This window comes from Bos mutus, chromosome 1 (assembly GCF_027580195.1).
Source record: "Bos mutus isolate GX-2022 chromosome 1, NWIPB_WYAK_1.1, whole genome shotgun sequence".
NCBI lineage: Eukaryota > Metazoa > Chordata > Mammalia > Artiodactyla > Bovidae > Bos > Bos mutus.
Window position 1 is genome coordinate 41,254,083 of NC_091617.1, and position 27,394 is coordinate 41,281,476.

The 27,394-nt window shown below is 40.3% G+C and overlaps 1 protein-coding gene across 1 annotated transcript in view; it reads right to left on the reverse strand.

Moving 5' to 3' along the window:
- Positions 1-24,539, reverse strand: part of GABRR3 (gamma-aminobutyric acid type A receptor subunit rho3) — a 45,214-nt gene extending 20,675 nt beyond the window's left edge. Inside the window, exons 1-5 of the mRNA XM_005905416.2 lie at positions 24,415-24,539; positions 15,461-15,573; positions 7,009-7,076; positions 4,736-4,959; positions 495-577 (exon numbers count right to left, since the gene is read on the reverse strand). Coding sequence (XP_005905478.2) covers positions 495-577; positions 4,736-4,959; positions 7,009-7,076; positions 15,461-15,573; positions 24,415-24,539 — 613 coding nt within the window. The remainder of the gene's footprint in view (positions 1-494; positions 578-4,735; positions 4,960-7,008; positions 7,077-15,460; positions 15,574-24,414) is intronic.
- Between the last annotated feature and the right edge of the window lie 2,855 nt (positions 24,540-27,394).

A 27,394-nucleotide genomic window follows, 5' to 3' on the forward strand; every position in this document is an offset into this window, starting at 1 on the left:
AATAGCTGGGGAGGGGGTGTGGATCTAAGTAATTGACAGGGCTCTGGCTCAGATGTCCTTTGACAGGGCTTTGACTGGGTGATCTAAATCTAGAGCTGGGTTTTTCTGGGGAAACAAGATACACCTAATGGAAGGTTGGGATTCATATAAGAACATAAATGGCAGAGTTTTCTAAATTTGCCATTCTATGTTAATAACATTAGCAAGAATACACATTTTTAAGGAGCTATTCCTTTAAAATCATTGTGAAAACTGCAGAATATGTAGTTACCAAAGCATTTTTTTCTTGACTCTTTTATCTTCTCATCTGCAAGACAATTTGCCATCATCATTCTTACCCAAAAGACCAAGCAACCAACCAACCGATAAGCTTTTTTGGATAAACATATTTAACTTATATCAAAATGTTCACATGCTTGTTAAGATATTTACTGCAAGTATGTGATGGTGTGTTCAGACTACAGGTACTCACTCCATCGGGAGGTTACACTTACAGCTTTCCAGTTCAAGGGAACAGTTTTGAGTGTCAAGAGGAAACCTGCTGAAATCCATAAAGCACATTGCTGAAACAGTTATCCTATAGGAAGAATAAGAAAAAGAAAACTGCAGGTCATTTCACCACACGGTCAAATAAATAATGTAGCTTAAAGCTATCTGACACTCTGCCTGTTTTGTGCACCTTTCAAGAATAATGCCAAACAGGTGTCATCATCTTCTATCCAAGTAACCCATAAGGAAGCAAACCCAGGAAGGTAGGTGATTGCTTAAGACCCAGAGTTAATGAGTGAATTCCTGCTGTAAGAATTGCTTCTGATCTCACCATTTCCTGGTCAGCTTCCTCTATACTTTCTGGCTCGGATGTCTTCAGAAAAACACACTTCAAAGTGAGAAGACTTTAAATAGACTTAAATATTTTCTGCTTTTTGGAAGATTCAAACTTAAATAGTTTCCAGTAATAAAGAGCTGGAATGGTGGTAATAAAAACCTATGAGTAAAGGTTTCCTTCACAAAGCAAGTTTACCTGAGGAAATTATCTTTGCAGGAGTGAGTGGAAAGCCGGCAGCATTTTCAGTCAGAGATCTATGTGCACAATGCATAATTCAGGTGCTATTAAGTCAGAGGGCTTACATACTGATGAGGGCTGTTCTTCACATTTTATGTCCTCCTAGCTTTTCCTGCGGAGAAGGCAATGGCACCCTACTCCAGTACTCTTGCCTGGAAAATCCCACGGATGGAGGAGCCTGATAGGCTGCAGTCCATGGGGTCACTAAGAGTCGGACATGACTGAAGGACTTCACTTTCACTTTTCATTTTCATGCATTGGAGAAGGAAATGGCAACCCACTCCAGCGTTCTTGCCTGGAGAATCCCAGGGACGGGGGAGCCTGGTGGGCTGCCGTCTATGGGGTCGCACAGAGTCGGACACGACTGAAGTGACTTAACAGCAGCAGCAGCTTTTCCTGGCTTCAGGCAGAGGCTGCTGAACTGTGGTACCCACAAAAGCAGATCAGAGGTTCATAAAGGGCCCCTGAGCAGGTCTGCAAAAAACAAAGGCAACAGCTGCTCCTACCCATGGCACCCCTCAGTTAATCAGAGGGGGAAAACCATTTTATCTGCTGTGCTTTGAATTCTACTGTCAATAGTCATGCAGGAAAATGCCAAACCAGGGAGGGGTCTGGATAACCTTGCGACACAAAACATACTCATTTTGGCATCTTCCTGGTACTTTAAAAAAGGACTTATGAAGTCTTTCAGTCTCCTTCCTTCAGAGTACACATAAATAAATTAACAGCCAAGGAGATTAGGTAGACAGTGTTAAGGAAAAAATTATTCATGACACTTGTTTAAAAAATGGTAAGGTAGACTCTATTTAGGACAGCTACTATAAATTTTTTTTTTTTTTTTTGTAATTGGGAAGAGAGATTGGGATCAACTCCAAACATAACAACTGGGAATTTATAGCAAAGGAACAAGGAGGCCAGGATGGGGGGTGTGCAAGTCAGTAGATGGAAAATTACTAAGAGGAAACATAAGGGGTCGGGGGAACCTGGCTAAATGGACCTAACAGAATTCTTGCTGAAGGAGGGCCAGGTGGTCAGATGTCAGCTGGGGGCTGGAGAGGTGGATGAGGAACCTTATCAGATATGGAGGGTGATCAGATATTGAGGACAGGGGACTCTGGCTAAACTGACTATGCAGAGACAGAAACAGAAGCTCAAAATCAGGGCCAATGTGAGAAGACAGTTCAGAGGACACTGAGTAGAATTTCGTCAAGGAGAGACTCTTTGTCAGTAGATGGTGTCAGAACCAAGCCTGAAACCAGGTGACCTGGCTCTGGGCTTGGACTGGCTCTGCTGTCAGCTGAAACAGCTGTGCAGACAACAATTCTGAGTCCTCCTGTGTCCGGAGATCTCCAGACCAACCTCAGCGTCAATGTTTCATTAGAAGGACTTATAGAACTCATCAAAACTGTTATACTAACAGCTAATCATTTATTGCAATGAAAGGATACCAGTTAAAATCAACAATGAAATTAATATGCACAGGGCAGGTTCCAGGAAAAACCAGGAGCAAGTTTCCAGTTGTCCTGGACAGGGCTATATGGACAGAGCTTACTTCTCCTAGCAGTGACATATGACCACATGCATGGAGTATTGTCAACCAGGGAACTACGTGAGCCTAGGGGTTCAAAGCATTAATTGAGGGTTGGTCAGCCATGGCTGATCTTGGTCTTTAGCCTCTCCAGAGGTCAAGTTGATACCATGTGGCTCAGGGTCTTTGGGTAAACAAAGACACACTTATCAGGCAGGATATTCCAAGGGCTTGTAGGTTATTTCCCAGGAGCCAGGCAAGAGCCAAATCTTTCTTTGGAATGTGCAGGGTAAGGACAATTCACTGAGCTACTTCTCCAGTGGATATCCCCTCATCAAAAAAATTAATTTAAAACAGATGATTTCTTGGCCAGATGCTGCTGTTCAGCTGCTGATCCCTACTAAGGCTTGATTCCAGTACTTGTTAGAGTCCTAGGTTACTTCTGATGTAAAAGTTCTTATGGAAAGTGGTACTTTCCTCTCATTTCATTTTTTAAAAAACACTGATAGCTTTTTATAAAATGTCCAGTAACAGAATCTCTGTACTAGAGCGAGCAAGGTGTTTTTAATGAATAAAAAGAACATATTTTCATTGTAAACAATTACCATAAACTTGGCAGTTTAAAACAACAGAAATGTATTCTCTCACAGTTCTGGAGGCCTGAAGTTTGAAATGAATATCACTGGACTGAAACCAAGGTGTCAGAAAGACCCTGCCTCCTCCCAAAGCTCTAGGGTGAGATTCATCTTTTGCTTCTTACAGCTCCCGGAAGTCGCCAGCATTCCTGGGCTGGTGGTTGCGTCACTCCAGTCTCTGGTTTCACCATCACACTACTTCCTACTCTACCACGTGTGTCAAATCCTCCCTCTGCCTTTCTCTTACAAGGACACTGATGATTGCATTTAGTCCAACCCAGATAACCCAGAATAATTTCCTTGTCTCAAGACCCTTTATTTAATCATGTCTGCATAGTTTCCCCCCACCCCCAGTAAAGTAACCTTCCTAGGTTCCAGAGATTAGGACATGGATATCCTCTGGAGAGCTAACTTCTTTTTCAGTTTACTATTGAATCTTTCTGGGATTTCTAAGACATTTGCAAACATGAATTTCTTGGATTTACCAAACATTTTTAAGATTCTATGGTAGGTCAGTCAGTAAGCACTGGACTAATTAGGCTAAAAAAAAAAAAAATGTTATAGTAAAGATGGAGGGATATGATAGCATAGTGTCTGAACAAATATTTTATTAAATTTTTTGATATCCAACAGAATTCAGAACTCCTATTTACCATTTGGATAGGTCCATTAGCACAGATCAAATATTTTAAATTAAAATTTTGTTTTTCAACAATTTTTAAATGAAGAAATCAGGGGTAACATGCATGATGACTACATCTTCATGTGAAGAGTGAAGGACATACTTAACAAAATTATTTAGTTAATCCAAGATTCCAAGACTGCTTGGTGGGATGCAGGGTGGGGTGGCATTGGTCTTAGCTCCATTTTGTCCAGCCTTATTTCCTATCATTCTCCAATAATATGCCCAGAGTGGGTACAGTTAGATTAGGAAATCATTCTTTAAAACTCAGAAGTTAGGGGCTTCCCTGGTGGTCCAGCGGTTAAGAATCCACCTTGCAAAAAAAAAAAAAAAAGGATCCACCTTGCAATGCAAGGGATACTAGCTTGATCCCTGGTGCAGGAAGTGTCCACATGTCTTGGAGCAACTAAGCCTGTGTGCCACAACTATTGAGCCCAGGCGCTGCAGCTTCTGAAGCCCACATGCCTAGAGCCTGCGCTCTGGAACAAGAGAAGCTGCCGCAATGAGAAGCTTGCCTACCGTGGTGAAAAGTAGTCCTGCTCTCCACAACTAGAGAAAGCCCGCATGCATTAACAAAGACCCACCACAGCCAGTAAATAAAGAAATAAATCTTTAAAAGAATAAACAAAATGCTAATTATTAAAAGTCATTAAAGAAACAAAACCTGGGAGTTAGAATCAGGAAAAAAGTCACATCTTCTGCTTGTCTGAAGCTCCAGCATTACCAAACACAGCAATATTGGGAGTTCAGCCTGCAGGGAGCCCCCCTAGTACTGGTGCAGATGGTGCGGTGCCAGGGAGCCCAAGGCAGGAGACAGCGCTCCTCACCTGACACTGAAGAGGACGCTTCCATCGGGATGGACGCGCAGCATGATGTTCTCCACAGTTGTGTCGTGGATGAAGGATCTCTTAGAATGGACAAAGAAGATATCAGGCACCCAAATCTTTTTGATTAATCTATGATCAAAAGTCATACTTTTGTTGGTCTTGCTGGGAAAGGCGAGCCTTTCATCTTTCCAGTAATGCCTGAGATAAAAAGTCATTGTAAAGTCCTAGGCAGGGAGAAAAAGAGACAAGTCAAGGCCAGCAGAAATATGATTCAGGATGACTAGTCAGTACTATCAGTCTCCACTGGTTTCCGTAGGTGTTAACGACCTGTGCCTGAATGGCTTATATCTTCAGGTAGATTCAGAATGAGGCTACTGAGCTTCTGTCACAGAGCCTCTCCTCACCTGGACTCTGGTGAATGCTCACAGTTTCTGAAAACCATCAAGTATTCAAGTTGCTGAGGGGAAACAGGTTATAAGTGGGATGCATTTCTACCTGAGCACTCTGGTAAATCACCTAAGATGATCTCAGAAGACAGGGACCTAAAACTTCATGGTCTGGTATTTTATTTTGATTTTTCTGGTAGTTTAGTTTGCTTTTTCTCTCACTGTAAATAAATATTAACTTTTATGATTGATTTTATATCTATATATTTCTATTGTTTTTGTAAAGCGGTCCTCCCCAAGTTGAATAAACTACAGTCTTATAAGAACCTGAACACAACATTTATAGGAGTTTTTAAGCATTTTAATGGAAAGCATGTTGTCAGAGGGGCTTCCCTGGTGGCTCAGTGGTAAAGAATCCTCCTGTAGTGCAGGAGATGTGGGTCAATCCCTGGATCGATAAGATACCCTGGAGAAGGGAATGGTACCCCATTCCAGTATTCATGCCTGGAGAATCCCATGGACAGAGGAGCCTGGTGGGCTACAGACACTAGGGTTGCAAAAGAGTCAGACACAACTGAGCCACTAAACAACAGCAATGTTGACAGAGGTCCTGAGAAAGAGATGGTGATCTTCAGCTTGAGACACAGAACAAATACCAGGAAATGGTGGTGCTGGAATTGTAGTGTGCCAAAAATCACTTGTGCATTTGTTAATACGGCACATCCCCCAGAAGCTAGTTCTCAGAGATTCTGATCCAGTATGACTCAGGATTTTAATTTGTTTATATGCATTCCAGTTGTAAGGAGGCAAGGATGAGGGGAAAAAGCTAGATTAACATTATTTTAGCAGAAAAAACTTTGCTTAATCAATTATTTGAGTTTTGTTTGGCTCTCAGGTACGAGTATTTTGTTTGTTTGAATAGAAATTCTCCTATCTTCACCTAAGTTATAGGATGTAGGCAATGACAATGTGTTTCACATTTCCCAACTGCTTACTTCTTATTCTCATTTATTTGTCAACAACACTCAAATTCTTCTTGAAATAACACATATAATAGAACTTCAACATTTACTACACAAGCAAAGGACAAATCTCAGCAAACCACAAACAAGTCATCAAGTAACGATGAGCTCATTTGTTTTTCTTAGGATCAGAATAGAGGTACATTGTATTATTGCTCTGGGTTAATCTAGGAGCACCAGCCACGTGTAATTTGGAATTAGGGTAAGAGTGAATAAATACAATGGTTCATTCATTACCATAACACCACTCCACAGGGAATCCTGTGGGTTACTGCTTGGATTGCTTTAATAAGCATATATTTGTGTTTAGATGCTCAGTCTGATCTGAAGGGCACCAGGCAAACACTGAGCCTGTGAAGTCAAATGGCAGACACTGGCATGTGTCAGCAATACATCAGCATCACCACTACTTGGCACTCGCATGGGAAGCAGGGAGGAGAGCAGGACAAAACTAAAGAGACTGAAAGTGATTTCAGGGTGAAATAAGGGAGGGTTGGAAAATGATAAATGAGAAGCAAAAGAAGCCAACACTGGGGATCACTTGATCATTTTTTCAAATTGGGCATGGAGAATGCAGACCAGTTTTTTGCTGATACTGAGTACCAAGGTTCAAGTCACATAGCTAAGTATATCCTGTCCTTCGGGACACTGTAAAGCCAATAGAAGAAAAGGAGAAGAGAAAGAAAGGAATGAGAATTATAATCCAGGGCAGAGATAATACTTAGAAAAGAATAAAGCAACTTCAACTTTATTAAGCAAAGCAGGAATAACATGCATAATTAAGATGATTTATTAAAACGTCAGTGATTTTGACACTACTGAGAATCTATCCGTTCAGAAAAAAGCATCTCATGGAGAAACTTACCATGTCAACCTCTGAAATGCTGTCAATACTTTCAACCTGGACATCTATACCCACTGGCACTGGAGATCCTTCAGAAAGAAGAATGAGAATATAATGAGGAATCAGGATTATTTTTGAAAACATTTAAAGTGGAGAGAGATCAATGCTGCAAATGAATTACTTTTCAAGTTTTGATGATAAATTTCTCACTTATCTATTGATACAGTATTACATATTCAGGGAGCAGACTAGCATGAAGTTCATGATTTTGGCAAATGTGGGAGCCTTTCCTCTCTTGCCTAAAAATCAGTCTCTTTCACGTGGGGAGGCTAGAGGGACACACTGACAATGGTGCTCCCCAGGATGCTGCGCATTCAGAAATGCCCCTTCCCAGATAAACAGAAACCACAGCTTGCATTTGGGGTGAAGGAAATGTGAATGCTGAGAGTATTCTGAAAATCAGAATGGGAGCAACTCCAGACAGGCAAGTTCTAGATTTGTGTGCAGTTGGGTCTCACAGAATCAGGCTCATTGTGCCCAGAGAACAAACCGAGACCAAGACAATCCCTTGTTACACTCTACAGAGGGTTTCATCTGTTCCTGTGTGAGGGGATGCTGATGCTACTAACTTCATTATTTAGTACTGTGTATGAAATGTGATGCACATATGCACGTGTGCTCAGTCGTGTCTTACTCTTTTCCACCCCATGGACTGTAGCCTGCCAGGCTCCTCTGTCCATAGGATTTTCCAGGCAAGAATACTGGAGTGGATTGCCATTTCCTCCTCCAGCAGATCTTCCTGACCAAGGGATCAAACCCATGTCTCCTGTGTCTCCTGCACTGGCAGTGGGTTCTTTACCACTAGCACAACCTGGAAAGCCCTGATGTATATATATATATATGTTCAAATAATTTGTATATTTATATATAGACTCTTCATATGTTTCCTTTCCATGGTGACCAATTCTCAAACTTTATAGCCCTTAATTAAAAAATGCTTTCAACTATTGTTGGGGAAAAATAAATCTTGCCTAGATGGATCCTAAGTGGTTATTTCAGACAAGATTCTGGTATTTAGAAGGGACAGGCCAGAAAGACTTCATTCCTTATTGTCTGGATATGCTACATGTGACATATAATTTAATAAAGCACCTAATTATTGTATTTTAAATGTACTGTGTGTGTGTGTATGCTTAGTCACTCAGTCATGTCTGACTCTTTGGGAACCCATGGGACTGTAGCCTGCCAGGCTCCTCTGTCCATGGGATTATCCAGACAAGAATACTGGAGTGGGTAGTCATTCCCTTCTCCAGGGGATCTTCCCAACCGAGGGATTGAACTGGGGTCTCCTGCACTGCAGATGGATTCTCTTACCATCTGAGCCACTAGGGAAACCCTAATATAATACATTATAAAACAGGACATGCCTCACCAGTCCCTGTGCACCATCTATGCCTATTCCCCCCCATTAATTGGCTGACGTTCAGTTCAGTTCAGTTCAGTCGCTCAGTCATGTCCGACTCTGCAACCAAATGAACCGCAGCACACCAGGCCTCCCTGTCCATCACCAATTCCAGAGTCTACTCAAACCCATGTCCATTGAGTCAGTAATGCCATCCAACCATCTCATCCTTTGTTGTCCCCTTCTCCTCCTGCCCCCAATCTCTCCCAGCATCAGAGTCTTTTCAGATGAGTTAGCTCTTCCCATCAAGTGGCCAAAGTATTGGAGTTTCAGCTTCAACATCAGTCCTTCCAATGAACACCCAGGACTGATCTCCTTTAGGATGGACTGGTTGGATCTCCTTGCTGTCCACGGGACTCTAAAGAGTCTTCTCCAACACCATAGTTCAAAAGCATCAATTCTTCAGCACTCAGCTTTCTTTATAGTCCAACTCTCACATCCATACATGACCGCTGGAAAAACCATAGCCTTGACTAGATGGTTGGCAAAGTAATGTCTTTGCTTTTTAATATGCTGTTTACGTTGGTCATAACTTTCCTTCCAAGGAGTAAGCATCTTTTAATTTCATGGCTGCAATCACCATCTGCAGTGATTTTGGAGCCTAGAAAAATAAAGTCAGCCACTGTTTCCACTGTTTCCCCATCTATTAACCATGAAGTGATGGGACTGGATGCCATGATTTTAGTTTTCTGAATGTTGATCTTGAAGCCAACTTTTTCACTCTCCTCTTTCACTTTCATCAAGAGGCTCTTTAGTTCTTCTTCATGGCTGACATTACCTTCACTTTATCTACACTGATTCCCTCTTTTATGAATCTAAACCCTCGATATCATTCCTAACTTACAAGGATTTCAACTATCCAGGCACTGGGCCTGTCACTAGAATATATTTCTGCTTCAGGCTGTAGGAATACCTTACTTGCATCTGAACCGCTAACTACTTCCTGCCATACTGGACCGATCACTTCCAATAGTGTTAATAATGACAATTCTATTAAAATATTGTTTAGTGATAATTATGATTAAGCATTAACTTGGGAACAGCTCAGTATTATTCCTTCATCAGGTTTAGCTCTGATGCTTTTATTTTGTTTTGCCTTTTTTCTTTAATTGACATGTCTGTGAGTAGTCACTTCAGTCATGTCCAACTCTTTGCATCCTTGTGGACTGTAGCCCTCCAGGCTCATCTGTCCATGGAATTCTCCAGGCAAGAATACTGGAGTGGGTTGCCATGTCTTCCTTCAGGGGATCTTCCCAACCCAGGGAGCGAACCCACATCTCCTGCATTGCAGATGAATTCCTTACCACTGAGTCACTGGGGAAGCCCTCTTTAACAGGTAGAGCTATCAAAATATACACTTCATGCAAAGATCTCATCCCTGGCCCTGTCTGGCCTTTCAGGATGAGTAATTCCCCCTACTAACTCCAATACTCCAAAGGACTGAAGAGATGGGAGAGGCCTTGGAGAGGGAACAGAACATCCTGGAGAAAATTTTTGCTTTAGAGTCCCAACCAGAGCTGGAATCCAGCTCCATGACTCACATGAGAACAAGGTCAGTAAAATCTCTAAGCTTAGGGTCCTCAACTACCAGATCCATTAGTAGTCTCACCAAGGAGACTTATGTAAAGACTAGAAATAATACAGTTGGTAAACTTAGTGGATACTCAATAAATTGCATAGAATATATGTTATTGTTACTGTAATTCAGCAGATTTACAGAGGATGACATAGTTGGATGGTATCACCTACTTTTTGGACATGAGTTTGAGCAAGCTCTGGGAGTTGGTGATGGACAGGGAAGCCTGGTGTGCTGCAGTCCATGGGGTTGTAAAGAGTCGGACACGACTGAGCAACTGAACTGAACTGAATTCAGCAAAAATGTGAATCTATTCCTCAGACTACAGACCACAATTCCCAGTCTTACATTCAAACATTGAAACAATCAGTCCATTCTTCACTAAAGAATGATCCAGTGCTTCTCATACAGTGTTTATTTTATGACAAAGTGTGAGCACAACTTGGATTCAGGATGTTTATGACTTCTGAGTAGGACCCAGTTACTGATGAGTATCTCTGCAAGCCAGGGCAGTCTTCTAACACCACCATACAAGGACATTCATGTCACCACTGGACAAGCACTGGGCCCTCAGGGTTGTCTGAAGGCTGGACTGACAGGGGGGTAATAACATGGCTTATCCATTAGGAATGGGTTCCTAAATACGTCTTAGATTTCTTCTTTCCTCTCTCCCATTTATTCTATTTTTGTCAGGATAAGCTCTTTCATCTCAAAGGAAAGTGTTTGTCCTCAGATGCTATCTGACCTCATTTTTGTCTCCTTTGCATTTGATGCCCAAGTGCATCTTCTCCTGGGCCCAGGACTGTAAACTCTGCTCTGACATTCTGAGGACAGAGTGGAGGGTGAGGGTGAGTAAAAGCAAGATGCAAAATCATAGAATTTGGGAGCTTCTTAAAAGCTCCAAAGATCACTCTTTTTTGCAAAATAGGAGCTGAGTCTCAGAGAGAAGGTGGTAATAAAGCAAAAAGATTGAAAACTATGAAATTTGTAACCATATAAACCTGAGTTTAACCTTCTGTAATCCTTAACTCCTCTGAGCCTCAGTTTTTGCTCATCTGTAAAATAGGGGAGATACGTACAACATACATGGTCTGTGCCTAATGGGGTTGCTGTGAAACTAAATAAAAAATGCATATCAAGTCCTTAGCCTAACCTAACATTAAATGTGTTAACCAACTTATTCAGTATATAGTAATGTGTGATACACAGAACATGAATAATACCAGTTTCATAAATGCTCTTATTAATTCTCATGTAAAGCATTTGGAATATAGTAAAAATTAAACAACTATTAGGTATTACAATTAGGTGTTCATTTCCCAGGATCACTAACTAGGTGGTAGCACAGACATTTATACTGCCATGTATATTATACTATATTATATTATACATATAAGAATCATCAATCTTACTTTATGCATGCTGGAATAAGGGGATCTAAATAAAAGTTATGCATCTTATTTGTGGAGTACATTTAAAATATGTGATATATTATATCATGTTATCATTACAGCCACTTTGTTAGTTAGCTAGGTAGAACCAATTCAGCTCCATTTGACATATGAGGGAACTCATGCTCAGTAAGGTTGAAGACCTTGCCTGAAAGCTAGAGCTGGTTAATGCAGGAATACAGCCAGTTCCCCCTAGCTCCCGATCTGGTCCTCCTGTTTGACAAGCAAAGCCTACACAAGTGGCTTTTACAACTTCAGCTTTTGTTTTAACTCAGCAGCCAGTATCTAGATGCTGAATTGATTTCACTTTAAAGAAACAAAGAAATCATCATCTATACAACTAAAACAAAAAAAGCCCTTAGTTATGGGAGACGTAAAGGGTAGGGAAAGCATAAATAAAGAAAATGAGCTGCAATTTATAACCCAAGTTAAACAAAAGGCTCCCTTAAATTTATATCCTCCTGTTTCCACATAATGAGTCAATTAATCTTCTAATACTTTATAAAAGTAAAAAACACTGCAGTAGCAGCTGGTTTTAACGTTAAAGCTAATTAGGAAAACATTAAGGGAAGAGAAGTGCTGAAGTTACGTTTAGCGCAAGAGGAAAGAAGAATGTGTGTGTGTTGTGTTATGGACAAGTATAAAGAAAGAGAAGATAAATTTAAGCCTGTCTTTTATATTCTGCAGCTTGAGTTTCCCAGGAAAGCAGGCTTGAGAGAACAGAGAATGGGTCACCGGTATAAAAAGCTGTTCTAACCAAGACAAGAGAAGGTTAAGGACTATATTTCTCAGAGCTACCAGACTGACACTTCTGACTGAATTTATGGATTTTTTCTGCCTGAACTGACTGAATACACAAGCCACTTGGATAGCATTTAGCCCCAGTCCATGACTGTCAGAAAAATTTCTTAATCGTGGGATGATTTGCCACCTGCCACTAAGTAGTACATTTCCATTGCATTTTTAATGACCCCCAGAAAGTAGCCTCAGGAAAAAAAATTGTTTTAAAAATTCTTAACATGTACCCCTAACAGATCAAGAGAAGTGGAAACTTAAGATCAATATTATGTTTTTCTGGCGGGTGGGGGTGATACAGAGGAGGGAGAAAGAAGGCATAAACGTTTTGAGATAAAAGCTTTGGGTCGGCTCTTGGTAATTTATGACGGTGCTTCTCAAATTGTAAAATGTAGTCGAATCACCTGGGGATCTTGTTAAAATGCAGATTTTTATTCAGAAACCCTAGTGTGAGGCCTGATCTTCTGCATTTCTAACTAATTCCCAAGCGACTCTGTAGCTGGTCCTTGGAACACTTTGAGTTACAAAGTGTAGAGTGCTTGTTTCAAGGTCCAAATTCAAGGGCAGCAATTTTTCTCTTAATCTCTCTGGCTTTCAGTGGTCTAAAATAAACCCATAAAACCCTTTCCTCTAGGATAGGAATTCATTAAATTGACGAACCTAACCTAACAGGAATTAGGGCAGCTTTTTGAATTCATATAGAAGGGAATACATCATTTTGGGCTGCTAATCACTACTCCAGAGAGGCCAGTTCCAAGCTATTCCTGTGCATCTGGAGCCCCCTAATGGCTCCAGGTACCCACAGCCGGTCAAGTTTAAATTCAAACAAAAGTTCTCTAGCTAAATTGTGGGAGGGGAAAGATTTTAGAGACTCTTTATTTTTATTTAATTTAATTTAATTTTTTAAATTTACAATATTGTATTGGTTTTGCCATATATCAACATGAATCCACCACAGGTATACACATGTTCTCCATCCTGAGCCCTCTTCCCTCCTCCCTCCCCATACCCACTATGGAGAACAGTGTGGCGATTCCTTGAAAAACTGGAAATAGAACTGCCTTATGACCCAGCAATCCCACTGCTGGGCAAACACACTGAGGAAACCAGAATTGAAAGAGACACATGCACCCCAATGTTCATCGCAGCACTGTTTATAATAGCCAGGACATGGAAGCAACCTAGATGTCCATCAGCAGATGAATGGGTAAGAAAGCTGCGGTACATATACACAATGGAGACTCTTTAGAATCGTCGAGACCAAGGTCCAGAATACCTGCCTAACAGTTGCAGAGTATATTATCCAAACTTTGGGCAAATTGTGTTGGGGGAAATAAACTGTCTCTTGGGAATGGCAGTTAAGAGTACATCTTCAGGTGAATTGTGGTAAGGATGACACATCTGAGTAGTGATGTAAAAAAAAAAGAAATTTAAAAAATAGATGTATAGGTAGTAAAAAAAAAAAGCATACATCTTTGAATCTGACTGATTTTGAGGCTTCTAAAAATCTTAAATTAGGTTCAATAAATGTGAGAAATGCTCCTGAAAAGCAAAATATTATACTCACCGCAAATTAATCTGATGCTAATAATCTAATTCAGTAGTTATCAAATGTGATTCTCAGACCGGCAAAATCAACATCACCAAGAAAAGTATAAGACATGAGAATTGGTGACCCCACTCAAATCTACTGAATCAAAACCTCTGTGGGTGAGGCCCAGTGATCTGGGTGCTAAGGAGCCCCCAGGGGACTCTGATGCCTGCTGAAACTTGCATCATCAACCTAATAAAGGGCTTCCCTGGTGGCTCAGACAGTGAAGAATCTGCCTACAATGTGGGAGACCTGGGTTTGATCCCTGGGTTGAGAAGATCCCCTGGAGGAAGGCATGGCAACCTACTTGAGTATTCTTCCCTGGATGGACAGAGGAGCCTGGCAGGCCACAGTCCATGGGGTTGCAAAGAGTTGGACACGACTGAGCAATTAAGCACACACACACCCTAATAAAATCAAAACCAGACCCTTAGAATTGCAACCCAATGGATTCCAGAAAATTAAAGAACAAAAACCAAACAATCCTTAACGTAAGAGTTACCTGATGTACTTTAAAATTTTACCAGTTAACACATTAGTTTTCTGTGGTACCTACCTGTGCGTTGCACTTCCCTTTGTCATAACCACAATATGATGAGTCTCGAGGTCTTCCCACCCACACCAAGTACTTGAAGCTTTAATTATCAAAAAGTGGTACCTATTCTACTTCTCTTACCTCCACGTCTCTAGCATGAAAAGCTGTCAGTTCAGGAAATTGTGGGTGTGGGAGACCTTAGGTCAGGAGCGGGAGAGTCAGGATGCATTTAGCACTAAGGTGGAGAGTACAGCTTAACTGGGTGATTTTACCACACCCTGTGTATCTCTGAAAAGCTTGGTACCCCCAGGGATGCAACTGCGCACATGAAGCAATCTGACAGGAGGAAAGGCTTTTTTCCAGGTAATATATCCTCCCACTGTGGTTTCTTCTGTTCTCTTTACCAGTCATTGCATCTTGGTTCTACCACATTACTTTTTTCATGGCCTTGAGAACATTTCTTAATTTCTCTAAGCCCTAACTTCCGCACTGTAATATTAGGGTCGTAACACCTACTTCATAGGGTCACTGCAAGCGTGGAATGAGACAGCGCATTAAAGGGCTTAGCACAGTGCCTGGCACTCCAACATTTCAATCAATTTTTATTGCTAGGTGCAATTAAAAGAAAAACCCTCAGCAGAGGTGGTTCACAAGAAGTTATGGCATTTGGCACACTAGTTCTTCAACAAAAGTCAGGCATTCCAGCTCATAAGCATGTTTCACAAGATTTTATGAATACTGTAATATAACTCAATAGATTTTAATTAAAACAATATGTTGGTGTATGGGCAAGATATATGCATTCACTGTTTTTGAAGACATATTATTTATTGAACACACTTTTTATGATAATGTGTATAGTAAACAATGGGTCATTTTGGTTAATTTAAACTGCATAAATTATCAATTGCTCTTATTCAAGAGAAGATCATTGTAAAAGGTTTGTGTTTCTTTTTCTTTAACTGATGGTATTGTGTTATGGTCTTGATGGCTTCAAATTTTCAACCCATTTTTGACAATGCAATGGATTATAACACAGGAGTTTTGTAAAGACAGTGCTCACCTCCAAATCCAGGTCTCATTGCAAAATCATGGTCCTCTATATGGAGGATTTGCTTGTATTTCAGGGGCCACACTTTGGAACTGTCTTCCTTCCTCATTCTAGTTTCTTGTTTGCTGTACCTCCAAGGGAGAAAAATGCTTTTGAGATACATGTGCTTGTGGATATTTTGATTTAGTTTAGCTTTTTGTGTTCAACGTGGTATGGTCCAAAATATACACATAAAGCTCATTTTCTCAGTTCATATTACATACAGACAAAGATCAACCAACATTTTCTTTCTTTCACAAGGGTGGGACATGCAAGGTAAAGTACCTTGAATGACACACTTGAGTGTGGAGGTGGTCCTGACAATGTGGTTTTTAGTAGGGAAACCTGGTCACTAGCATGTGGGTGGAGATGATCAACATTCAGACCCATGGACCCCAACCCAGATCAACTAAACCAGAACCAGAGGACACAGGGCCTAGGAATCTGCATTCAACGTGGTACCTGAGTGATTCTTGGAGTCACAGAAGTTAAACTACCTCTTGCACTAAGAGAATGTTAAGAAAAAGCAAAACAAAAGACCTGAAAATTGAAAACTGATGAAAACAGTGTTTTACAAAGTGTGCAAAAAGTATAGGTGTTGCTTGGGATTCAAGGAAGAATCACTGTAGTAGATTCTGGAACTGAGGGAGGGCTACCGGCATGGAGAGGAATCCCAGGGGGAAATGGGTGATCTGACAGTTGACTGGACCTAACACTGGTCCAGTGGTGAAGCAGGCGCACTTCCTAGGACCAAGGCAAAGTGGGTGACCTTTCCGGCGTGCATGGAGACCTGACCTGGGAGCGAAGCCCGTGGCTCCCTGGGCTCTGAACTTAGGTGAGTTGCTGGGTCTCCCTGACTCATTCCTGTGACATGTACTTCCCAGACATGTTCTAACTCTGTAAGTGACATGCAGCCGACTTCTTGTCCAAGGTGCCCGAGACCTTGCTCAGTCCCTCTTCCAGAAGAACATTCCTGGGCTCCCCTGGTGTCTCAGTAGTAAAGAGTCCACCTGCCAATGCAGGAGACACAGGTTCCATCCCTGGTCTGGGAAGATCCCACATGCCATGGGGCAACGAAGCCCATGCACAACTATTGGGCATGGAGAGTAGCAACTGCAACAAGAGAAGCCACCAAAATGAGAAGCTTGCAATTGGAGAGTAACCCGGCTTGCTGCAATTAGAGAGAGCCCACATAGCAACGAAGACCCAGCACAGCCATAAATAAATAAATGAAATTATTTTTTTAAAAAGAACATCCCTGTCATCATCACTGTCATTGTCTGCAGCAGCAATAACACAAGACGCTGAGGGCTCTACTAGGCAAGTTCTAGTTACTCTTTCTTGATTGGCTTTTGCATTGATACATGTCTTCTTCAGGAAATACACATCAATTTTTAACATAATACTTGTGGACACAATTTCTTAACTCAATACTTTAATGGTGAGAATTTCACATCCTGAAGCAGCTGGTTTAAGAAATATGTCCAGGTTTATGGGCACCGGAGAGCACCCATATGATCTTTCAGTACAGAAGTTTCTGGCTGAAACCCTCAGAGATTTATGTATGCATTTTTGCCATTAATAGAAATATGGAAGTTGGAAGAACAAATCTGATTTTGTGTAGAAGACAAATGAGTTTGATTTTAAACACAAGTCATTTTATCCTATGAATAATTGACACAGAGAACTATTTCTTCCAAGGATCTCTTAACTAGAAAACCTCTTTCAAGGAGCTAGAATGATCCATTGATTGAAAAAGTAATAGCAGCTAGTTTTTATTAAACGCCTATTGTGTTCCAGGTCCCCTACCACATGTTTTGTGAGTACTATATTCTTTGGCATGAATCTCAGTTACCAGGTTTGCTGGGCTCCATGCCCAGAGTTTCTGATTCCATAGTTTTAAGGTATGAGAATTTGCATTTATAACGATTTCTCAGGAGAACTACCAGTCTGGAAAATAATAGACGTTTTATAAAAGCTAGCTGGTTATTATTTTAAGAAAAATTGGAATGTTACCTTGGGTGAAAATTCATGGAAATTTGTGAACTTCTTTAGTTATATAGCACAACTGCAATCTCTAGTACTCTTTTCAAAAGCATAGCCCTCCAGAGATCAGAAGGGATGAATCTTAATTAAGAATCCCCAGAATACCCATCTCAGAAATTCCATCCAGAGGAACAAAAAAAATTTTTTAATTAAAAATAGAACATAGAGAAGCAAAGACAGAATGCCCCTCCCCCAAATATCACCCTGTCCCTGTCTGGGAGTTGTGTTATTTAAAGATATTCTGTATGCTGTTATCTTTTGCATGTAGCTTCCCTAATGGACAAAAAAAATCCTAATAAATTTCCAGAATCCTAATCCTCAAAAAATAAATAAATAAATAAAGAATCCCCAGAACAATGAACATGCAGCCTGCTACAAAAGGCAAGGGGCTTCCCAGATGGCACAGTGGTTACGAATCTGCTTGCCAAGCAGGAGACAGGGTTCGATCCCTGGGTCGGGAAGATCCCCTGGAGTAGGAAATGGCAACCCACTCCAATATTCCTGACTGGGAAATCCCACGGACAGAGGAGCCTGGCAGGCTCCAGCCCATGGGGTCGCAGAATTGGACATGGCTGAATGCCTGAGCATGCATGCGTGAAAGGCACCCCTGGCAGTACCTGCGTGCACGCATGCCTCCTCTTACCTGAGGGCTCTACTTCTGTGCCGTGAGAGGTCCTGTGTTCACTTACTTTTGATTTTATACGCCATCTATTTTTCAGAAAGATTTATGTGGCTTAGACACCCTCTGAAATAATTTTGAAAACTTCACACATATTTAAGTAGTCATCTTCAATTTTTTCATCATAACATTTAAAATTAAATATTGATAATTTAAAATAAAACTTATATTCCTCCTTTAAATGTATCCAATGAGCCTGAAATACTCAGAATACGCATTTTAAAATACATGAATAAGCTCCTCTTTAAAAACCAGAAGTTTTGTTGCATTTCTTGTTTTCTTGAAACTGGCATTTCCATTTTATTTTCTTCATTGAATTTTATCACCTATCATACTTCTTTCCGAGAAGACACATTTCCGAGTATACACATTGAAATAAATTCTTTTGTAGCCTTTATGACTATTAAAAATGGGGCAAAACATAACTCATATAAATGTTGTAAATAATTATTAAAATTATGATTATATTTTATTGGAGAAGTATTTCTTAATAAGGTGATGGTACATTTTCCCTATTTTGTGTATCTGTGTATGGATATTACTCATTGCACTTGTTATTTCTTGTCTCTTTTGATAAAGCCCCTCTAATAGATGTGAGGCGATATCTCATGGTTTTGATTTACATTTCCTTGATCCTATTTTTCACTTCTATAGATGAAAATACAGAAAAACTTTGTTCATGGACATGAAGTTGGAAGAAATTTTGTTTAAGAACTATAACTTAAACAATTCCTTCTTATTTTTCAAAATTCACATTGTGGTGTATCATCAAGAATTCTTTCTAATGATTTATAACCTGACAAATTAAGTGGGTTCTTTCTTCAATATTGTTGAAAGCAAGAAAAAAAAAAAAAACAGAAAAAAAGGAAAACACTCAGTTTGGAAAAGAATGTGTTATTTAAACTAAAGTCATCAGCTACCTTAACAACAACATCTGTAATGGATTCTTTGTACCCAGGTGGGTTTTATCCACTCGTGTAACACACATAGTTAAGATTCAGACAAAGGAAGAGGTGTGTGTGCTTTTATTTTGCCAAATGGGACAGAGCAATCATTAAAGAGAGGCTACAGAGAAGACTGCAGGCAAATTTTCAGGAGGATCCATTTTAGGAAAGAGGTCAGAGGAAGTCAGAGATCCAGAAATAATTAGTTTAAAACTTTTTATGCTCACATGTGCCTCTGAGAGCTTGCATGCACCCTTAGGGAAACATTATAGTCTAGGAGCATAAGTGTCCTATCTGAAGACCCCTGACTTGAAAAAAAAAAAAAGCATACAAGTAGAAAGGTTAATAAAATGAAGACAAATGGAACAGACAAAGGCAAGAGAAGCAAATGTGCTTAATAAGGGAGGTTAATTTATGACAGAGAACCAGATTTAGCTCAGAACTTTCTGGTCTGATTCCATCTAAGAATCATTTGAAGCTCCTTTGTCTTCTGCCTTCTTCCCTTTCCTAGAAAAAATGATTCTGCTTTTAGTCATTACTGAAAGAAAACTTTTGTATTAAATTAGAAAATTTTGCATGAAAATCTGAATTCTTCTTTTGAAAAATCAGGAAATCTAGTGACGCCGGGCTGAACTTCTCTTCCAAGAAGAAAAGTCAACCTGACCAGCCTCTGCCCCCAGAGGAACATTGAGCCTATAATTGCCTCAGTCTCTGCCAGTCACTTCTATCTTACCTCCAAGCAGTTTGAATTGGCAATCTCTAGGACACTCCAGTCCTCTTGCCTGGAAAATCCCATGGGCGGAGGAGCCTGGTGGGCTGCAGTCCATGGGGTGGCTAAGAGTCGGACACGACTGAGTGACTTCACTTTCACTTTTCACTTTCATGCATTGGAGAAGGAAATGGCAACCCACTCCAGTGTTCTTGCCTGGAGAATCCCAGGGATGGGGGAGCCTGGTGGGCTGTCATCTATGGGGTCGCACAGAGTCGGACACGACTGAAGTGACTTAGCAGCAGCAGCAGCAGCAGGACACTCTTGGCTTCTACATTAGGTTCTCGATGTGCTAGTAAACGTTTAACAAGAGACTCCAGGAAAAAAAGCCCTGTTTGTAGTGTTTGCTGATTTCCATACTGTCATCATAGCTGATTTCAAGCTATGGATATGACAGAGAAGTGTGTAGCCCATAGTATAGTATAGTACAATACAATACAATGTAATATAAGTTTTGTGTATGGTAGTATACTACAGTTTATATGATAAAATAGTATTCTATATTAGTGTAATACACAATACTACCTATACAGTAGTATATTATACTATATAATTGTACACTACATAGTATATACCACACTATACTATATACTGCTGCTGCTGCTGCTGCTAAGTTGCTTCAGTCGTGTCCGACTCTGTGCGACCCCGTAGACCGCAGCCCACCAGACTCCCCCATCCCTGGGATTCTCCAGGCAAGAACACTGGAGTGGGTTGCCATTTCCTTCTCCAATGCATGAAAGTGAAAAGTGAAAGTGAAGTCGCTCAGTCATGTCCGACTCTTAGCGACCCCATGGACTGTAGCCCACCAGGTTCCACCATCCATGGGATTTTCCAGGCAAGAGTACTGGAGTGGGGTGCCATCGCCTTCTCCGATACTATATACTAGTATATAGTATATATAGTACTAGTATACCATATACAGTTACACTATACCATGTAGTATGTACTATACTACATTGAGTGCAGGAGGAGAAGGGGGATAACAGAGGATGAGATGGTTAGATGCCATCATTGACTCAGTGGACATGAATTTGAGCAAACTCCAGGAGATAGTGAAGGACAGGGAAGCCTGGCGTGCTGCAGTCCATGGGGTTGCAAAGAGTTGGACATGACTGAGTGACTGAACAACAATAACACAGCATAATATATTACAGTATAGTGTAGTATTTCTTCCAGACATAAATAGATATAAATAGTGGAGAACAATACATGATAGTAACATGTAGTAAAGTAGTTAGGAAATGGTGAACTTTAAGTATTTATTACTTTCATTAAAAATAAGTTATTTAATTGTATGTCTATATAAGTTAATTTTTAATAAGTTTATTTTTAGCAGCCTTAAAATTTCACAACTGGCTCTTGCAAGCTGATTTACACAGAAACTGGGCACTCTGCTGATTACTCTTAAGGCTGAGACAGTATATTCTTCTTAACTCCCAACCCAATATTTGTCATTACAGAAGGCACTCAATACAATTGCCGAAAGGATGAATAAATATTCAGTAAGTCTGGATGCCTAATCTTGTTTGCATCACTGGGGAGCCAGATCTCTCCTCTAGGCCAAACAGGAACATTTTCCCCTGCCATACCTAATTTATTCACCAACTCCTCCTCTCCCCTACTCTGTTTTTAAGAAATAAAGGGATGAATCTTTGGATGAAAGATTTTTAAAGTATTTGGCTAAAAAAGGGAGTCTTTGGGCAAAAAGCAAAATTATATTCTGAATGTAAATAGTTAATAGCCTATTTAAGGATAAACTGCCTGACTGTAAGAAAACTAGCTCAAAATAATGTACATAAATGTGACCTAATTTATACAAATATACTTCCTAATTTTCAAAGAAAGATCAAGTCTTCTTTCCACGTTCATTCTATTAGTTCTCTTGCATTATGAGTGGCATTACTGACTCGATGGACATGAGTTTGAGCAAGCTCCGGGAATTGGTGATGGACAGGCAAGCCTGGTGTGCTGCAGTCCATGGGGTTGCAGAGTTGTACATGACTGAGTGACTGGAATGAACTGAACTGAACTTATGACAGAGTGGATTATTAATTCATTACTTATTTAATTATTGATAATCAGATCATGTGTGGGGTAAAGAACCTCACAGCGTTTATTCATATACTAAGGTCTAAATTATCCTGGGTTCCTTACTCTATAAACTGTCTTACGTAGTAATTTCTGTATTTTTGTCAAAATGCCTTAAAATCTGCCTGAGAGGGTGCTGAGTGACAGCTCAGAAGCTGGCTGGCTGCATTACTCTGTTCACTGGGGAAATGCATGGCTTTCATCTTAAGTGGCTGCTTCTGAACCAGGGTGTGTATTTTATGCCATCCCTAGAGTCCTAGAGGATTTTTCTTTGAAGAACAAAAGAGGTAGGTATAAATTTTAATGAATCATATTGTGGCTTATCACTTAGGATATAGAGAAGTGAAAACAAGCATTCTTGGCCCCATAGAGTAGAAAGCTCAGGGTTCCCTCTTCATTTAACTGGAGTCTAAAAATGAGACACTTAACATAAGAGAGAATTCTTACACCACCGCAAAGAAAGATGTTTTCTTCTTGTCCGTTAAATGACACCTACAAAATACACATGGCAGATTTTTCTCCAGCAGTTCTCCCACCAATAGTGGGCTGGTGAGTCCCTGTGACTATCTCCCTTCTTATCTACACATCCACCAAACAAACTGGGCAAACCCCCTACTGTTTAAGTCACAGAGGATATTTTAAGCAATCTCCATTTGTTTCAAAATTAGATACAATACACTACTAAAATATATTAAATGTTATAAGCAGCCTGAAAAAAGCACACAGCCTGGTTGGATAGTCTCACATTTCCTAAATATTGCTTGCCTAACTGCCCCGGGGAAGACAGAAAGTGTTTAAACGGGACAAGACTTCATAACATCGTAGATCTGAGTGTGGAAGCCAAGTGGGAAGTGTGGGAGATGGTTTTTGATTTCTAAGAGCAGAGCAGGAATCAGGACTCTAGCGACCACTCCTCCCCACTCCCCCACAGTGCTTTTGTTTTTGGTCATTAAACCTGAGGCTTCAGAAGGATATATTAAATTTTTATGTTCTCTTTCCTAATCTTATAGTGAGTGCTTCATAAATATTCAAAATGTGAGGTCAATCTGGCTGAAACATATGTCACCAAGGTTGGCTGGGTGATCTCACTCACTTTCATTCCTCAATTTCTCCTACTGGGTCTTTTTGGGAATCTTGCACTTGGGGAAAAGGAAAGACTTTCTCTAGGACAGGAGGTTATTCACTGGTTATTAAAGTTACCTGGGTGGTATTAGGCATTGCACTGGGCTGCATGCATGCTCTGTTGCTCACTTGTGTCTGATTCTTTGTAACTCCATGGACTGCAGCCCCCAGGGTTCTCTGTCCATGGGATTTCCCAGACAAGAATACTGGCGTGGGTTGCCATTTCTTTCTCCAGGGGATCCTCCTTACCCATGGATCGAACTCTTATCTCCTGAGTCTCCTGCATTGCAGGCAGATTATTTACCACTGAGTCACTAGGGAAGCATTACCTGTGTACTACGGTGACTAGTTGTTCTAGTTTGTCTGAGACTGAGGGGTTCCCTAGGACTTCAAGCGCTAAAGACCATGGCTGCTAAGTCGCTTCAGTCGTGTCCGACCCTGTTCGACCCAATAGACGGCAGCCCACCAGGCTCCCCCGTCCCTTGGATTCTCCAGGCAAGAACAATGGAGTGGGTTGCCGTTTCCTTTTCCAATTCATGAAAGTGAAAAGTGAAAGTGAAGTGGCTCAGTCGTGTCCGACTCTGAGTGACCCCATGGACTGCAGCCCACCAGGCTCCTCCATCCATGGGATTTTCCAGGCAAAAGTACTGGAGTGGGGTGCCATTTCCTTCTCTGAAAGACCATGGAGCCCCAGGCAAATCAGATGAACTGGTCATTCTAGTAGAGAGCTATGCCCCGTCACTAGTAGGTCCAAATATACCCTGATTATTGATGATAGGATAATAATGACAATGTATTGACATTCAGGATGATATTTCAAAGATGATTTTCCAAATGGAAAACGAATCTTGAAAAACAACGAATGGTTTTGATGCCTCTCAGTACTGTCTCATCAATATACAGAGCTATATACACTCTGCAAGTACTTGACATCAGAAATCGGTACTTAGACTAATTTCCACTCCAAAATTTTTGATGGAACATTAAACTCATGTCATTATTAATAATAAATGCATTGCTCATTGGAGAAATACAATCCCTGAGAGAAGACTCATACAAGAGCCCTTTAACTACTTTGAATAAAATTAAGCACGTAAATGCCAGCATGGACCCCAGATTCTGTTCTTTCTATGATAACCAGAAGTGATTTATTTTGATGACTGCGCACTCTCTCTAGGGACAATCACTGCCACAAATGTGTGCTACCATTAAAGATATATTCCTCATAGGTCTGAGGCAGCTGGTGAGAGAAATTGGGACTATAGTATGGCTGTCTTACCGAGTCTGTTCCATTGAAGAGGAGCATCGTGGGTGGGGCGTCTTGATTTCAGCAACAGCAGAAGCATTTGGCATCAGTGTGATCCAGATGCAGGTGAAGAAGACCAACTGGGAAGCCAGGATCATCTCTTCCAAAAGAAAGAAATGTGGATGGATACAACCAATACTGTTATCAATACTGCTTCTTCACGTGTCCTTTTAAAAGTAATTAGGGTCCCAGGTAAAAAGGTATCAAGGAAGAAAGAGAGACATTGCTTTCAGGGCTGTGTCCTTTGTTTTAGTAGGTTAAGTGGATTGACATCATTTAGAGGCAAACATCTGTCTGGATCATCAGCCATTCAAGAGAAACAAAGCAGATTTTTTTTCCTTTTCAGTTCCCATCCTCTAGTCCCTCTTTGCAGGGAAGGTTCTTAGTGGGATGCTTGATTCTGGACTCAATAAACTCGCAGTGGCAGTCGTACGCAGACAAAGAAGTGAGGTTAGGCTTTAAGTCCCCTTAATCCAACACAATATCATTTGAATATATTTAGCGACTCAGCAAATAATATGCTTAATGAGAACAAAGATGATTAGTTTAATCCAGAAAGGAATCTTTCCCTCTCCAAATGTGTACAGATTGCCAGAGTACAAAAAAAATTCAATGATTATTTTGTCAAATAAATAATCATATTTTAAGATGATGGTTTATTCCATTGATATCAATCAAGTGGTTCAATTTAAGGTTTAATATGGTAAGCAGCCAGATAAATAAGAGGAGAAATTAGCCTTGGGCAGGGGGTAAGGAATTATGTTACATTATGGCCACATAGGAGGCTAAAGATACTTCGCACATACTGAGTAGAAGTAGTCCCTCTATAATGCAAAGTGCCATTGCATGGGTATGATGGTGAAATTCAGTTTCTTCAACTGGAAAATAAAAGGTGAGCAAGTCAGTGACGGCCGACTGTTTACTAGGACTGAAAAAGAACGCTGTTTTCTTCCCAGGAATACAGTGTGAAGGAAATTGTTAAATTTCCTCAAATTAATTTGTCTCCTTGACACTGCATATCTTGTGTTATTGCTTGATTCTGCTTATTCTGACTTGGGTTTCCTCTTCTCTTAGCCCATGTATTAACACCTCCTATGTTTTTGGGGGCAAGTATTTCCTCTTTAAAATATGTGTTTAATATAAAATATTATAAATATTACAAATATACAGAATAAAGTAATAAATCTTTACTTTTCCCTTCATCCCCTATTTAGTGTTTATCACTGTATACAGTTATGCTTTTATATATATTCATAAATAATCTACCATTTTTTTGCACATTTCAGAAAACTTTATAAAAATGGTGTTAAATTATGCCTTTATATCTGCAACATACTTTTTCTCTCCACATTATGCTTAGATTTATTATGTCGATATATGTAGTCCTAGTCAATTCATTTTTAAGTGCCAATTAATACGTCAATGTGTGGATAATTAACACTTTATTTATTCTTTTGCTGATGGACATTATTTCTTATTTTCCTATGATAAATAACCTATTATAAGCAATTCTGCAGTGAATTTTGGTCAATATTTTCTTGTGTTCATACGTACCAGTTTCTTTAGGATAAATACCTAGGAGTAAAGCCTCTAGGATGAACAATTTTCACATCTTCAAATTTATAGGAGACTACCAGAATGCTCACAATGGTTGCACCAATTTACAGCCTCACTAACAGTGAATGAAAGCTCTCGTTTCTTAAAATCTTTTTTGACTTTAATATAATCAGGTTTCTACATGTTACCCAATCCATCTTTTAGGTTTAATTTTAATTTCCCTAGTGGCTAAAGAAGTTTGAGCAAATTTTTTCATGTATTTCTGGGCCAGTAAGCTTTCTTCTTCTGCAAACAGCCAGTCAATAGGAGAAACGTGAGAAAAGTTGCTGGTTTTTTGGTTTTTTCCCCCTCAAAGTGTACGTATTCTGTCTTTTTCTTTAATTGGAGGATAATCGCTTTTCAGTGCTGTGGTGGTCTCTGCATTACATCAACACTAATACTGGGCGTATGCCCTGAGAAAACCATAATTAAAAAAGACACAAGCACCCCAGTGTTCATTGAAGTACTGTTTACAATAGCCAGGACATGGAAGCTACTGCTTGTAAGCGGCTGTCACTTTGGCTGCTGAAGGATGTCATCATGGTCAAAGTTTGTGGTCTCATGAGATCCAGGGCCCTGGCTCTTGATCCTAGCACTCACAACTACCTGAGCCTGTTCTCTTTGTTAAGTACCGTTATCTACATAAGTACTTCCCAAAGCAATTCTTGGCTATGTTTTGTGAAAAAAACATTCTGTACTAAGTGAGTGTGGAAAACACTTTTTTTTTTTTTTTTGGTGTGTGTGTGTGTGTCTGTGTAGCAGTAAAACTTGCTTGTTGACACTGATATTTAAATTTCATAGTGTTTTCATGTTCTCATGAAATCTGTCCCTCCCCCACCCCTCAATTAAACACTGTAAAAACCATTTGGCGGGATGAATACAGACCACTGGGTGTAATTTTCCAACCCCAAGTCTAGGCTGGGGATTCACAGTTCACATCACATGGGTCAGTGAAAGTGCTCTGGCCCTACAGCAACCAGGAGGATGTGATTTCAATGGTCTAGTCTCTGCTTATCTTACTGGATCTGTTGGAAACAGTGACACACCTGATTTCTCCCTCCTACTTGAAATCTTTTCTTCACCTGCCCTCTGCTTTTCTGGACTTGCTTGTTTTTTCTTACATCTTGGTTATTCCTTCTTAGTTCTATTATTTGATCCCCCTTCCTCTATCAGATTTCACAGTACTCAAGTGGTTCTATGCTCAGTACTTTAGTACTCCTTCCTTTAGTACTCCTCTTGTGAGCTCAGCCAGTTTCAAGGTTTTGAGAATGATGTGTATGCATGTGTGGCTCAGTTGTGTCTGACTCTTTGTGACCCCATGGTCTGTAGCCTGCCAGGGTCCTCTGTTCATAGAATT